This window comes from Chlamydomonas reinhardtii, chromosome 16, assembly GCF_000002595.2.
Source record: "Chlamydomonas reinhardtii strain CC-503 cw92 mt+ chromosome 16, whole genome shotgun sequence".
Taxonomy (NCBI): Eukaryota; Viridiplantae; Chlorophyta; class Chlorophyceae; order Chlamydomonadales; family Chlamydomonadaceae; genus Chlamydomonas; species Chlamydomonas reinhardtii.
In genome coordinates, this window is record NC_057019.1 from 7,360,330 (window position 1) to 7,375,126 (window position 14,797).

At 68.2% G+C, this 14,797-nt stretch overlaps 2 protein-coding genes across 2 annotated transcripts; one reads left to right on the forward strand and one right to left on the reverse strand.

The window, feature by feature from the left end:
• The first annotated feature begins 10 nt into the window (after positions 1–10).
• Positions 11–5,542, forward strand: CHLRE_16g684939v5 (uncharacterized protein). The gene is made up of 8 exons (XM_043071528.1): positions 11–190; positions 515–589; positions 827–919; positions 1,105–1,752; positions 1,881–1,986; positions 2,123–3,329; positions 3,558–3,713; positions 3,897–5,542. Exons 1-8 carry the CDS (start codon positions 41–43, stop codon positions 4,276–4,278), a joined length of 2,817 nt encoding a protein of 938 aa, XP_042916272.1. The 5' UTR covers positions 11–40; the 3' UTR covers positions 4,279–5,542.
• Positions 5,543–5,544: 2 nt separating this feature from the next.
• On the reverse strand, positions 5,545–14,720 carry CHLRE_16g685053v5 (uncharacterized protein). The gene is made up of 3 exons (XM_043071530.1): positions 14,564–14,720; positions 8,756–14,432; positions 5,545–8,619 (listed from the first exon to the last, which is right to left on the reverse strand). The coding sequence occupies exons 2-3, from the start codon at positions 14,387–14,389 to the stop codon at positions 6,730–6,732; spliced, it is 7,524 nt and encodes a 2,507-aa protein (XP_042916273.1). The 5' UTR covers positions 14,390–14,432; positions 14,564–14,720; the 3' UTR covers positions 5,545–6,729.
• Positions 14,721–14,797: the final 77 nt, after the last annotated feature.

Genomic DNA, 14,797 nt, shown 5'->3' on the forward strand with positions numbered 1-14,797 from the left:
CTGGCCGTGTGATGCAAGCGTGTTGATGAAGCTAGGTCTGATGCTGAGGTATCTTCACTTGGTATGGCTCGACGTCCTCACGCCGCGGTTGCGGGAACCAGTCCTATTAGTCACGGCGACCCTGAACTTCCCGTTGCTGCTACTGCGAGCCTTGTCGGCCCGCGTCTTGCCGGCGCAGCTGTATGAACAGGTGCGCTGGTTGAAGGCAGCGGGGTGGTCTGTGGGGCTGTGTGTGGGGCGGGGGCCGGCGGGGGGGGGGCCTGAAGCGGTAGCCACATGAGGTCACCAGGGCCTGCCGAATAAAAAGTGACCCCACAGCACCAGCCTTGACAGCTGCCGCCTGCAGCTGTCTTTGCAAGTCAGTCGCTTTTTTGGATGGACCGGCATGCGCCCTCGCAGTCACTCGCAGCGCCGTCATTTCCAGGCGAGAGCCCGGGCGACACCGGCGCCCCACCCACGTGTGTGTCTGCTGCCTTGCCCCCCAACCCCCACGTGCCAAACCCCTCGCCCACAGGTCATTTCCCCTCTGGTAGTGTACTGGTGTCGTACGACCGTGTACCTGGGCATCATCCTGGCAGGCCCGAACACGGTGAGTTGACGGCTGACCAGCCGTGCAGTCCGAGCCAGTCATCAGGTCGGTCAGCCAGCCAGTCAGTCTTGACACCACCAACCCTACAGACCCGCTAGTGCCGTGACGGCACACGTGTCCCATGGGCTCACGGGCCAGCGCGCAGCCCCCACCTGCGTCCGCCGGACCACTTGGCCCAGCAACGACTGACCGCCTGGCTCACCACACACGCCCCCGCACTCGCACACCTGGCTGCAGGCGCCCTCGATGGTGGCCCAGGCCTACCTACAGCAGTCACAGGCGGTGGTGGCCTACCACATCATCATGTTCGCAAGCCTGCTGGGAGCATGGGTGAGAGGGGGGGTGGGAGGGAGGCGGGGGCCTGGGAGCGGGGGGGCGGTGGGGGCCTGGGGCCGCGTCAACATGCCGGCCAGGCATTGCTTCTTCTTCTTACCGTGCGTGGTGTGTTAGCACCGGCGTCGTTGCGCTTCGTGCCCCCTGGGTCTAACTGTGATGTCGCTTCTGTGCCTTGGCAGGACGTGGACGCGCGCGTGGAGCTGGCTGCGGTCCTGCTCGAGGCAGCGTGCGCGCTCACCTGCCTGTCCTGGCACGGCGCCAAGGTGCCGGGCGGGTCGCCGCACCCGGCCGCGCTGCTGGCGGGGCGCGCGCTGGTGCCGGTGGTGAACCTCAGCCTGGCGTACGCGGCGGGAAGGTGGAGGCCGGGCGGACTGGGCACAGGCAGGCGAGGCGGCGGAAGCGCACTCGCCCTGGACAAGTGCATCAGCATGCGCGCCAGTGGCGCTGCGGGTGGCAGTAGCAGCAAGGGCAAGGGCAAGGGGGAGGACATGGGAGCGGGCCCCATGGAGGAATGCGCAGACTACAGCGATATGAGCCTGGGCCTGAGCCTGATGCCGCCAGCGGAGCAGGCTGTCAGGCAGGGCGCCGAGCCGTCTGGCAGCGGCGGCGGTGGCAGCAGCAGCAGCTGCACAGAGCCGCAGCCACTGCCGGCACTGCCGCTGCCGGCGCCGATGCCGGAGCGCAGCAGCGGTACCGTCACGGTGGCCGTGCCGCAGGCCGCTGGTCACCAGCAGTCGCAGCCCTCGGCGCCTGCCGGCTCATCGGTGCTGCGGCCGCATAAGCCGTACCGCTCCTACCTCCGGGGCAGGACCAAGCACTACTTCAAGGTGGGGATGAGGGTGTGAGGCACACGGCTTCGTGTGGGATATACCGCTCCAGGGCAAGGCATGTTGCTGCTGTCCGCCGATTGCTTGCCTTTATGCTGTTCACGGAGCGTCGGGTTGTTCTGCCACAGATCCCCTGGGCCGAGCCGGAGGACATCACGCCGGGCTTCGAGGAGCGGCTGGCGGCGCTGTGTGCGGCACGCGGCCGGGTGCTGACGGGCGTGTACGTGCGCGCAGGTGCGTGTGGGCAGTCGCGCAGGTGCATGCTTGCACGTCATTCATCGGTCGAGACATGGACAGGGGCACAGTTGTTGTGCAGGCGGCAGTGCAGATCTGACAGGGCCGCATTCTGTCCGCTTGGTTGCAAGTGCAGGATGCATCGAGCTTATCATGCACCTTGCTGAGTACGCCGCCGGAGCCACTAGGGCCGGCGTGCATGCTGGCCCTGCAGCAGCAGCCGGCGCGCTCTCGCACTCAGGCCCGGCGGTCCTGAGCGTTGAGGAGGTGCTCGCCGCCCTGGGCCTGAGCCTGCCTAGCGGGCCCGCCAATGCAGCCCTGCAGGCGGTGTCGGTGCAGCAGGAGCTTGTGGACAGGGCGGCAAGCGAGCCCGAGGCCAGCGGTGATGGCTCCCGCAGCCGTGTGGTGGGCGTGTCGCCACGTGTGCTGCTGCTGACGCCTGCGGACGCGGCTGCCAGCTCGGCTGCGGTCCTGCGCGTGCGTGTGGCTTTCGGTGGCAGCACTGGACCGGCCACAGCATCCAACGTGGCGATGCTGGGTGCTGCGGGTGTCCTGGCCACACGGGTCACAGCCAAGGAGCTGCAGGCTGCGTCAAAGGAGGGCGCTGATGCCGGGTCTGAGGAGTGGGAGTATGCCATTGAGCTCCTGGAGGCGCCGCCGCACCCACAGCTGCTGACGGTGCAGCTCGCGTTCCCAGCAGCAGCGGCGGGGGCTGCGGCCGAGGACAGCGCTGCCGCAGCCACTCCCAGCCCGTACGTGCAGTGGCTGTCGGTGCCGGTGCTCGCGGTGGACGACGCCGCGGTAGCCGCCGAGCTGAGCGCAGCACTGCAGCTGCTGCAGATCTCTGAGGCAGGCGCGGAGGAGGGCGCGGCGGCGGAGTGGGCCCATCCGCTGCTGTGCGACCTGGGTCTGTGGCTGGCGTCCGCCGCAGCCTCGGGCGCTGCCGGTTTCTCCGAGGCCGTGCGCCGCCTGCCTGCAGAGTGGGTGTCGGAGCTGGGCGCGTGCCTGCTTGCGTACACGGAGGGCGCGGGTCTGGTGGCCACCGCCGCCCGCATCCGCGCAGACACACAGCGGCTTGTGACCGGCGCCGCGGGTACTGTGCCTTACATCCACCAGCAGCAGCAGCAGCAGCAGCAGCAGCAGCAGCAGGAGGAGGGCGAGGCAGCTGCAGTGGGACTGCACCGCCGCGGCCCGCTCTCCAACGCCGCAGGTGGCAGCGGCAAGGGCACCGGCTGCAGCGATGACGCACCAGGCCACCACGGCGATGGCACTGACGCCAAAAGCGGAGCGGGTGGCTTACAGGACTACCTTGACTCGTGGATTGTGACCACCTGCACAACCGGGTGGGTGGCTGGCGGAGCAGCTGCATGGGGCAGCCCTGCCATTGTGCTCAGCCCTCCCTTCAGTACCGTCGAGTGCTGTAAGCTGTTTGCACCCTGGACTCTGTCAGCAAGGCCCCTGCCATCCCCTTCACCAGACCGCAAGTAACCCATCACCTGTACGACCTCTCGCTTCCCTCTTTACTGAAACGACCTCTTGCATTTGCTCTACCTTTGCTTCGTGTATCGCAGGCAACTCACGGAGTGCCTTATGTTTATCACCTTCACCCTGCGCGGCCTGAAGGCGGGGCAGCTGCTGTGGAGCGCCGAGGCCGCGGTGGTCTACACAGCGCTGGGCATGGGCACGCTGGTTATGCTGGCCGGCCTGTGGATGCCGGCACGGCAGCGGTGAGCAGCGCAGGCGGCGGTGGGGGCGACATCCCCCTCAACTCCACCTGGACTAGCTACACGTGTCTGGTTTGGTCTGATCCGGTCCGGTCTAGTATGGTTGAGTGTGCTGCCTCAAGCGCTGTGCAGTGACCTGCGTGCCCTCGCCCGCCCTTGCTGGCCACTGTGTTGTGTTCTCTCCAGGTCGCGCCTGACTCTTGCGGCGAGGATTCCGCGCTTTGCGGCCGCCCTGGCGTCCAAGGTGCTCGTATCGGCGGGCGTGCTGCCGCCGCCTGTGAGGAGCGTTGACTACATGGGCGGAGTGGGGGTGCTGCTGATTGAGGGGTTGGTGCTGTCCGGCGGCTGCCTGCTGCCGCCGCGCACACAGCTGCTGCTGTGCTGCCTGAAACTGCCGCTGAACGCCATCGGGGCCTTCAGAGCGGGTGCGTTCCCGACCTTACTGTCGGCGGCTCTTCAAGCGCTGGCGGTGGAGGCGCTGGCGATGGGCACGACCCTGGCCTTCCATTCCTACCTCAGGCGCCAGTATCGTGTGCACCTGCAGCGGCAGGCCGCTGCACCTGCGTGATCAGGACAGGCATCAGACCGGGTGGGCGGTCGATGTGTGTTTGTACAACGATTTGAGAGTTACACATGACGAGGATGGGCGTCTTGCACAGCCAACGTGTGTCCTTGCAGGCCCGGCCCAGACAAGAGGAAATATGTGTGGGCGGGCTCGGGGGTTCTCACATGCCCGCAATGGCAGACGGTAAAAATTAACGGTCCAGGCAACAACACGAGGTGCATATTCGCCATGCCACGTGAAGCAGATTCATGTACGTCCTGCTGCACTTCATGCCCCCACATGCATGGGCCGTCACTGAAGCATTCTGGCACGCGCATGACTATTGCGTGCACTGAATCAATTAAGCTATCGGTTTGCCATATTATGCAAGGTTACCTTGCCTGTAGTCAGTGTCATTAGGGAGTGTGGATTCCCCAAGGTGATGCAAAGGCCGCGGACATGTACGGAGAATCGTGTGCATAGAGAAACGTTTGATGCAACAGGCCAGGAAGGGTAGTTGTTTGCAGCATATGCCATCAATTTGATGCCGTCGTCCGTTTCCAGTGAAGAAGGCTGGTCTTGACACACATCAAGCTATAGGGGACTGATTCGCAGGAGGTGATCAGGGAGGCGTTTGGGGAACAGGGTGGAGGCCGGGCGCAAGCGCTTGAGGACGTGGCAAGGAGTTGCTTGTTGGTGGCGTCACGGACCGCCGTGTGCATTTCAAGTTTTGTTAGGTTGGCCTGGACCAGGACACGGGTCAGTGCTAAGTTGAGTTGGGGAAACTGAGTCCGGCACACTGGGGGCGCCATTGCAGCATGATAGACTCTGTCATAGATAGTTCGTGCCTTGACGTTGCGTGCACTCGCCCATCAGATCACTCCTTCATATGCAGGGTGCGCGGCACGCACTGGCCCAGTGGCACGAAGTGGCCCTATGGAGTGACGCATTTCATCAAGGAGATCTGAGAAGATGAAGGGGCAGCAGCACTTGGTTGAGCAACTGTATGAGCAACTGCTGTGTGGGACTGTGGACGGCACGGAACTGGGTAGAGTGTGACAGCTTTGGGCGGCGCAGTAGTAGGGTCCGGCGTTGGGGCCGCGGGGTCTGGTGCCCCTCCGGCCGGGAGCCACCCACGCCGCGTGCGGGCCCCAAGAAACGGCTGGGGCGCCTGCGGGGGTGGTTAATGGACACGCGCTGGGGCGCCTCCTTGAGCTGTGACCTGCCGTTGGTGCGCTGTCCTGGGTGGCCGTCTGTTCTAGGTGCAATCCCGTGACAAATCGCCGTATGGGGACGTCTTACTACTGGCGAAAGCGCCGCCGGGTGGCCCACGCAAAGCCCAGCCCATCGCCTGGCGTGCTGCTGCCAGCGCACGGGCCTCCCAGCGCAGGGGCCAGGGGGCATGGAGTGCTGGAGCCTCTGCGAAGCCCTAAGCCTTCCTAAGCCTTGGCTCCGTGCGGACCGCTGGGCTCTCAACCAGCCAGCCCCCGCATGGACGTTCCCTGTATCCCAAGCTTCGTCAGCTCGTCTCCGGAATCCTGCCCACACACGCGACATAAATTTGCCATCACTGTACGCGACTCACAACATTACATTGCAACAGACTCTCCTCACGCCAGGCTCACCACCGTATTCCAACTTTGAAATCTGGAATCTGTCCCCGGGCGGCCCGGCTCACCGGCTATCACGATCTACGGTATGCAACGCCGCGTCTGCCGCATCCGCCCACTCGGATGTGGACTCACCAGTGCTGGCCTTCCATCCATTTAGCTACCCCACTACAGTATGGTAATGAATTCCAGGAGCATGACAATAGTACCATGTTCCAAAAGCTGACGTAAAACTATGACGTACCGCAATACTGAGCAACGTTCTCAACGACAACACGCAAACTACTGCTGCCCATGCAGTAGCAGCGAACGTTTGTGCACGACATGAGCAGCATCTGAGAAGCTGTACACCGGCACGACACGCCTGATAATGCAGGTTGCCAGCTAATATACCCAGGTCACACACAACAAACCGTCGCGGAACAATCGCGCGCACCATCCGTCTCCCGCCGGGTTCGCCCATGCCTTCCGTGCCTCATTCACTAGCGCATCGAAAGCCAAACTTCTGTCCTGTGTTCTATTTGTAAAGCCGGAATGTGCTATGTATGCCCACCCTACTGCGGCACAGCACTCAAGCGCGTTCGCCAACCAGGGTGAGGCGGATCTCATGCCACAAAATCGAACCTGCCCGACGACTCGGCTTAGGGCAATGAAGCGCCCAGATAAACATACGCGGGCATTGCGCCAGCCAACAGGTCGCCGCCAGCTATCTAGCGGCCCGCACACCCTTTGCAAACTCGTACAGCCAACCCAAGCAAGGAACTCAAGCAGACAAGGAACTCAAGACTTGTGTGCAAACCTGACGTGCTCCTGTACGCCCCAAAAACCACCGCCCCATCCTTGGCAGCCTCCCCGCTTGAGGGTTCTACCAACCAAAATGCCCCCGCCTGCCGCTGCGACCAAAAAGTAAGTGGCTGTCCATACGGCGTGGCAGCGGCAGCGGCAGTGGCTCAGCCCTGGCATCTGGGTCCCTGATGCCGCCGCGCCTGTCCTGGCGGTCCGTGTGTGGGCTCCTGCTCCTGCTCCTGCCCCTGCTGCGGCTCCACTGCCGCACGCGGTCCCGCTCCAGATCACAGCATCGGCCGCGGTCCCGGTCCAGGTCCCCGTCCCGGTCCCGGTCCCGGTCCCGGTCACGGTCACGGTCCCAGTCCCGGTCGCGCTCCCGCTCCTGGTCACGGTCACGGTCTCGGGCCCTGTCCAGGGCTCGGTCCTGGCCAAAGTCATGGATGCCGTCGCGCTCTCGTTTGCGGTCATTGTCACGGTCGCGCTGACGGTGGCGGTCGCGGGCAGAGCTCCTGTCACCACATTCTGCACCGCGGCCAAGCCTGTGGCCGCGGCTAGGTGCCGGGGGCGGGTTGGCGTCCCGCCGCGCCACGGCAGCTGTGTCACGCGCGGCAGATGTCACTGCTGGGCTGTCGTAAGGGTTCAGAGAATCGTAATCCGGCTCTTTGGGCAGTCCCAGCGACGGCAGCCAAGGCGGCGGTGGCGGCAGAGCCTGTGGCAGGGCTGGTGGCGGGGGAAAGGACGGCAAGGACGCTGCTGCGTCCCGACGTCGGCCTCCGCCTCCGCCAGGACTGCTGCCACCTGCATCGCTCCTCCTCCGATCGCCGTCGTCCACCTCGAGCGCTTCTGCTCGACCGCCGTCCTGAGCGGTGTCGCCCTGAGCTGCAGCGCTGCCGCCGCGGCGCTCCAGGTCGCGGGCACCAGTGATGTCAATGCCGGCATTGCCGCGGGCGCTGGCGTCGGCTGAAACAGGTCCGGCCTCCGCGGCACCGGCCTCTGCGGCACCGGTCTCTGTGGCACCAGCCGCCGCAGCATCAGCCGCCGCCGCCGCAGCACGCGAAGGCGCACTGTGAGCCGCGAACTCCGTCCAGGACACCCGCCTGCGGTCCCGAGTCGACCCAGGCTTCTCAGAAGCATCCGGAGGCAGCTGCTCAACCGGCGCATTGAACTTCTCGCTACGGCTGTTACTGCTGCCGCCACCACCGCAGCTACTGCCGCCGCTGCCTTGCCCGCCATCAGTCACGACCGCTGCATGCTGCAGCGGCTGCTGTTGCACATCCGCAGGGGGGGCCGGCACGGCTGGCAACGGCTGCAGCAGCACTCCCTGCTGCGCCTGCGCGAGTGCCTGCGGGGGCCGCTGTGTGTGTTGCGCTGGCTCTGTGAGCCGCTGGGTAGCCACAGTCTCCGCCTGGTCCTGCTTTGCTTGAGGCTGCGCCTTCCCTTCCTGCTCCGGCTGCGCCTTTGGCTGCTGTGCCTCCGCTTCTTGCTTCGCCTGGTCTGGCTTTGGCTGTGGCTGCGCCTGCTCCTCCTGCTCCGGCTGCGACCGCCCCTCGTGCTTTATCACGCGCTCCCGCTGCTGCACTGGCGCCAGCGACCCAACATCCGTGGCTGCAGCTTCACTACCATTACCAGCAGCGGCGGCGGCAGCGTCAACAGCGGCGGTGGTACCAGCCAGACCACCCGGCGCCACTGGTGGCTGTGGCAGTGGCGGCTGTGCCCCCGCCGGCGATGGCCCTGCTGCAGCAGCCCGGGGCGGGCGAGCCCGCTGCAGCACCGCCAGTGCGACCTGCTGCATCCCGCTGCGCAGCAGCTGGTCCGCCCGCAGCCCGCCATCCTCGCACACGGCCCACGCCTCGCCCAGCTGACGCCACCACGCCGCGCCGTAGTCCCGCAGCAGCTGCTCTCCGGGCTTGATGTTGCGTGTTGCCACCAGCACCGGCAGCACCAGGCCGCGAACACACACCGGCAGCACCTGTGAGGATGGGCACAGACGTCATGAGATTGTGCTGCGACACACGAGAGGATTGGTAACGTTACCAACACGATGCCCGGCAAACTACGCCACAGTAAACCGCGCCAGACCCCCAATCTCCTCAGCACCCACCCACCATCACGTTGGCGTTCATCTCCGCCACGCCGCTCTCGTCCTCCACGTCATTGCCCTCCACCCAGGCGCGCGGCTCCACGCGGGGGTCGTTGATCAGCGCCGCCAGGTTGCCGTAGCCGAGCATGTTGAGCTCCCAGCTGCTACAGCTGCCGCCATCCTCGGCAGCACTGCTACAGCCGCCGCCGCTGCCGTCTCCGCCGCCGGCGTCGCATCTACCCCCAGCCGACTCCTCACGTGTCGTACAGCCCGGGTATGGCAGGCGGTACGCGCCCACCAACAGCGGCCACGAGTACGGCACGAAAGCGTCGCCGCCGCCGCCCTCGCTCCGCGCCGCCAGCTCCGCCCTCGCGGCGCCGCCAAGCTGCCTGAACCCAAGCGCCGCCAGCCGCTCCGCCTCCTTGCGCGGTGCCACGTAGCCGCCCAGCACGCCCAGCACGCAGCTGCGCCGGATGGGCGCCGCCGCCGCCAAGCCCACGCCGCCGCGCCGCGGGTCGGCACAGGGCACCGTCAGGCCCGGCGCCATGGGGGCCTCGGGCGGCAGCGCCGCCTCGGGCTGCTCCGCCAGCCCCAGCAGCGTGGCCAGGTGGCTGCGTATGAGCGTCAGCCGCAGCCCGTGGCGGACAAAGGCGCGCCGCCAGGGGACATCGGGGTCAGCGCCCGGCAGCAGCGCCCCCTCCCAGTTGAAGCCGGGCAGGGACATCTGCCGGGTGGCGGGCTGCGCCACGGCGGCTGCCGCCGCCTGCGCCGCCGCCGCGGCGGCCGCGACGGCGGGCGCCAGGGCCGGGTGGAAGGTGAGGCCGCACAGCGTGACGCCACCCGCAGCTGGCCAGCCCAGGTCGGAAGGCCCTAGACCGCCGACGGGCAGCAGCGGATGGCCGGCGGGCGCGGGAGGCGGCTCGCTGAGCAAAGGGATGGATGCATGTTGCGGTAGCGGCTCTGACACAGCTGGGGGCTGCGCAGCTGCTGCAGCTGCTGCCACAGAGGAGGGCGCAGTTGCCGCTGCCGAAGGGACCGAAACCGAGGGCTGCAGATGATGATGGGCCAGAGGCACTGCGCACACCTGATGCAGCGGTGCGTGCAGGTGCTGGCCGCTGCCGCTGCCGCTGCCGCTGCCACTGCCACTACCACTGCAGGCGCTGACACTGACACTGCCGTGGTGGACTAGGGTCGGGGCACTGGGGAGGCTGTGCAGGTCGGCAGGCTGTTGCAGCAGCAGGCAGGCCGACGACGCCCGGCTGGCAGGGCAGGCGGCGGGGTCATCCTCGGCCAGGTGGTCGCACGGCGGCAGGCCGTCCAGCAGCAGCGGGCTGCAGCCGAACGGACCGGCCGCGGCCGACGACTCGGCATGAGCTAGGTGCGTGGGCTTGGCTGGCTGCGCGCTGAGAGGTGGAGAAGGGGGAGGAGGCGGGTTGGAGGCCTGCGCTGACGTCGCAAAGCGGCCGCCCTCCGCGCCATCTTGGAGGGCTTTGATGCGTACGGCGGCGGCGGCGGCGGGGGCGGCGGCGGCAGGCAGCTGCAATCCCAAGTCAGGGCGGGGGGTGGGGGGCGGCGACGGCGCCGCCCACGATGGCCGCGAGAAGCTGGCGGTGCATGCAGCTGCAGCCGCTGCTGGTGGGGCGGCGGCGCCGCCCTTGGCTTCGGCGGCACTCGGGTCATCCGCCGCCTCTGGCGTAAGGCCCCGCCACAGTGAGCCCCTCGGCTCCGGCTTGGCCGCCTCCTTCAGCAGCCGTCCTCGTTTCGGCCTGCCAGCTGAGAGCTGCAGCTGCCACAGCGGCTCATTGCCCTCCCCCTCCTCCGCAGCCGCATGGCGACTGGCGGCGCCGCCCATGTCCGCGGCCTCGTCTTCTGCAGCGCGCTTCTTGCCTGCGCTGCTGCCGCCCCGGCCAGACCCGTGCTCCGCGGCCACTGCCACCTCCTCGCATAGGCCGCCTCGGCCACCGCTGTCGCCACGGCCGCCAACCCGGTCGGCGCCTCCAGCATGAGCAGCCATACCCACGTAGTCCTCCTCCTCGCCGCCGCTAGTGGCGTCGCTGTCACTGTCGTCCCAGTGCACCTCGTCCTCCGGCGCACTGCTGCTACTGTCGCCACTGCCACTGCCGCTGCTGCCACTGCCACTGCCACTGCTGACACCTGCACCCTCTGTGTCACGCCGCCGTCGGCTGCGCCGCTTGGCGGCCACCCGGCCAGACCCCCGCCTGCCACGCCCGCAGGCCACCCCCTGACGTCCTCCCGGCGACAGCTCGTCCTCCTCCTCCTCCTCGTCCTCCTCGTCCTCATCCTCGTCCTGCTGCGGCCGGCGCTTCAGACGGCGGCGCAGCTGCTCCTGCTGCTGCTTCTGGACCTGCCGCCGCAGCCGCCGCAGGCCCGCTCGACTTGCAGGCCCCGTGCCGCGCTCAGCCTCTCGCTCGTCTTCCTCCTCCGTGGCATCCGCAGTGCCCTCGGCACTGCCGGCCTCTTGGTCGCTGTCAGAACCCGACCCGGACCCGGTCCCCGTATCTAAATTGGCCGCGCGCTGTCGTAACCGTATTGGGTTGCCGTGCCCGTCGTGCCCGGGCGGCGGCCGCCAGTAACGCACCATGAAGCGCCGGATGGGTCCCACAGCCGCAACTGCCGCCACCGCTGCTGCCTCCGTCGCCGCCCCCACAACTCCCGCAGCCGCTGCTGCTGCCGGTGCGGCGCTACTGCCAGCAGCAGCCTGCGGCAGCTGTGGCTGTAGCAGCGGCACCAGCTGCAGTGCGTGCTCCTCCTCCGCGCCCAGGGCGGCGTAGGTCTGTGCGATGCCGGTGTTGAGGGTCCACCGGGTGACGTGGCCGTGGCTGCGGCCCCGCCACCAGCGCAGCAGCACCTGCTGCCGTGCCCACAGCCGTGGCGGCTGCTGCTGCTGCTGCTCTTGCTGCTGGTGAGACGCCGAGCCGCCGTCTGTGCTGCTGGCCATGGCCTCGGTGCCTTCAATAGCAGCGGCGGCGACTGTAGCATCTGGTGCCGTGACCGGCAGTAGCAGCTCCACCACCGACCAGCCCCCGCCGTACGACATACCATCCCGGGTGATCCACCGACACCGCCGCCGCACCAGCCGCGCCGCCGCCTCCTGCAGCACCCTATCCTCCTCAGCCGCTCCAGCCACCCCCGCTGCAGCCGCCGTCGTCGTCACAATCCCGCCGCCGCCACTCCCAGCGGCGCCTGCTGCTGCCCAGCCTGCTGCTGCGGGGTGGCTCTTGCTGCTACCGCCCCGACAGCGCTGTCGCCGTATGCCGCCGAACAGCAACTGCCCTGCCCGCCGCGGCACCGCCAGACTGCCCTTGCTGATGTCCGAGGCACTCAGCACCAGCCAGGGAGGCAGACGCCGGCGGGCGGCCGGCGGCCCTTCTCCGCCCGCCTCGTGCACGTGCTCGGCGCCGCAGGCAGCTGGTGCCCCCGCTGTTCCTGCACACACAGCCGCAGTCACACCCGCAGTTCCCTCCTGCTGGCCCGCCAGTAGCCACGCCACGGCGCTGCCCAGCTCCCGCTCCACCTCCTGCGAGTCATCCTCCTCCTCCGAGCCGTCGCTGCTGCTGCTGCTGCTGCTGCCGGCGCTGCTGCTGCAACTTGTGTACCCCTCGTCTTCACTGCTGCTACTGCCACTGCCACGGTCATCGCTGCTGGTACTGCAGCTCCCGCTGGCATCAGCGTATCTGAGTACGGGCGCGCTTGCGGCGCGACCTCCGCTACACCGGGCGGCACGCCGCTCCCGCGTCTCCTCCCCCTCGTCCCCCTTCCTGCGCCTGCGCGTCGCGAAGTCCTCATCCTCATCCTCATCTTGGTCCTCGCTCTCGGCCACAGCCGCGCTCTCGGGCGTCCTAGACGCATCCACGTCCTCCGCCATGCCACCGCCGCTGCCGTCCCCGACCCGAGACGCCACGTACACCAGCCCCGCTGTGCTGCCGCCACCCGCCACCTGCCGCACCAGCCGGTGCGCCGCCACCCGCACCAAGCCGCTGCCGCCGCCTCCTCCGCCGTCCCGCCGCAACCCCAGCTCCCCCAGCAGCGCCGCCACCTGCTGTCCCGCCCGCTGCCCCTCCATCCAGCAGCCGCCACCCGGCCTGTGCACCAGCTGCAGCCCCCGGTGCAGCCGCAGCCGCCCGCCGGGGCTGCCCGAGGAGGCGGCGCCGCCGCCAGCAGCGCCGGCCGGCGCTGGGGCAGCGGCACTGCGCGCATGGGTGGAAGCAGCAGCGGCCTCGGCCGCGGCCGCGGCGGCGGCGGCGGCAGGTGGGCTGCGCATGTCTGCATACAGCTGCAGGGGCTGGGGGGCGCTGAGCACCGCCTCCACCAGGTGCGGCCACAGCGCCGCCAGCGCGGACGGCGGCACGGAGATGCGGTCGCCACCGCGCACCGGCAGCACCGCGCTCGCCTGCAGCCGGCCCAGTGCCACCGACCCGGCTGCCGGCGATGACGGTGGCGCACTTGGTCCTGCGGCGGAGGCTGTGAGCGGGCGGCGGCTGTGGGCGGGCGGGCCGCCAGCGGCTGCGGCATTGTGAGGCAGGGCAGCGCTGCGCGGGGTGGGCGGCCTTGCCTGCGGCACCCTGAACGTGTCGCCGCCAGCCCCGGCTGGCGCCGCCGCCTGAACGCATTTGCCCGTGTCCCGCATCACGACTGCCGCTGAGGGGGCCACGGCGCCGCCCGCGGGGTCCTTTTGCCGCGCAGTGCACGTGTCCGTGTCCTCGTCATCGGACTGCCGCCTCTGCCGGGGCTGCCGCGCTGCGCCGCCGGCCGCCTCGCCGCCAAGCCGTTTGCGCTGCCGCGGCCCTGACGGGTCCCTGGCGACATCGGCGCCTCGGCTCCCAGGTGCACCAGCAGCGCCAGCGGCAGCGGTAGCGGCAGCACCAGGGCCTGGCCAGTGCCGCACCGGCCTAGGTCCGGGTCCTGGCCAGCGCTCCGAGTGCCGCTCCTGCTGACCATGCGGGTGCGGGTTACAATGCGTGACTGGGTCGCCCTTGTGTCGCACCACATGAGCTGCTCCTGCTGACCTGCCGCCGCTGCCGCCGCCGCCGCCGCCGCCGCCGCGCCAAGTTCCGCCTCCTGGGTCTGACGCGCCGCTGCGCACCTGCTGGCTGCAGTCGCGGCCCGCTGCTGCCGCATCCGGTCCAGCAGGGCGGACGTAGTGAGGCAGCTGCCGCGCTGAGCCGTCCAGCTGCTGCTGGTGCGACACGAGGCACTCCTCACAGGGGCGGCCCGCCGGCTGCGACTGCGACTGCGGCCGCGGCGGGCGGTCTTGCGGCGTCCGCTGGCGCAGCCACGCGGGCATTGCCGGCTGCATGCCGGGCTGCTGCGGTGCCATCACACGCTGCGGCGCGCGGTGCTGGGCTTCTGGCAGCGCCGCGCGCCTCGGCGGCCCACCCAGCCCCGAGGACGGCGGCTGGTTGGTCGGCGCCAGCAGGGGCTGCACGGAAGTGGGGTGTTGCTGAGGGCGCGGGTCGCGAGGTCGGTTGCCGCCGCGTGGCCACACGTGCATGCCATCATGCTGCAGGGCCGGTGCCTGGCCTGCTGGGCGCTCGCGAGCCGCGGAGGGGTGCGACGATGGCTGGCGGGCGGGCTGCCGTCCAGCGGAGGCCCCGGGGTTGTGTTGGGGCAAGCTGTGGTCATCACGTGACGTATACATTCACCGCATAAAATGGACTTCGCTGGGCCTGCGCCAGCCAAACCTGTAAGCCAAATTGTCTCCGTTAACTCCAAGTCGCAAGCGACGTTTCTGACACTCCCACGCGGTGTCCATTTGTGCCACTACATAGCTGCGAATGGAGGCAAGGCTCACAAACGTTTGACCGATACGCACCGTGGGTGGCGCTTCTGATGGCCCTTCAAGTCTGGCGCGCCACCGCACCGCTAAGCAGCCTCCAACGCTGCTAATATATCTTACTAATTGCGCACAGAGTTTGTGAAACTTGGCGCCCGCAAAAGTAATCGGCCCAAAGGTCCTCACTCGGCGTTACGGGATTGAAAAGGGCAGTCGGAAAAGAAGACTTGTTTATGCCATACATGTTGTGTTGCGTTAAGCTGGAGTTGGATT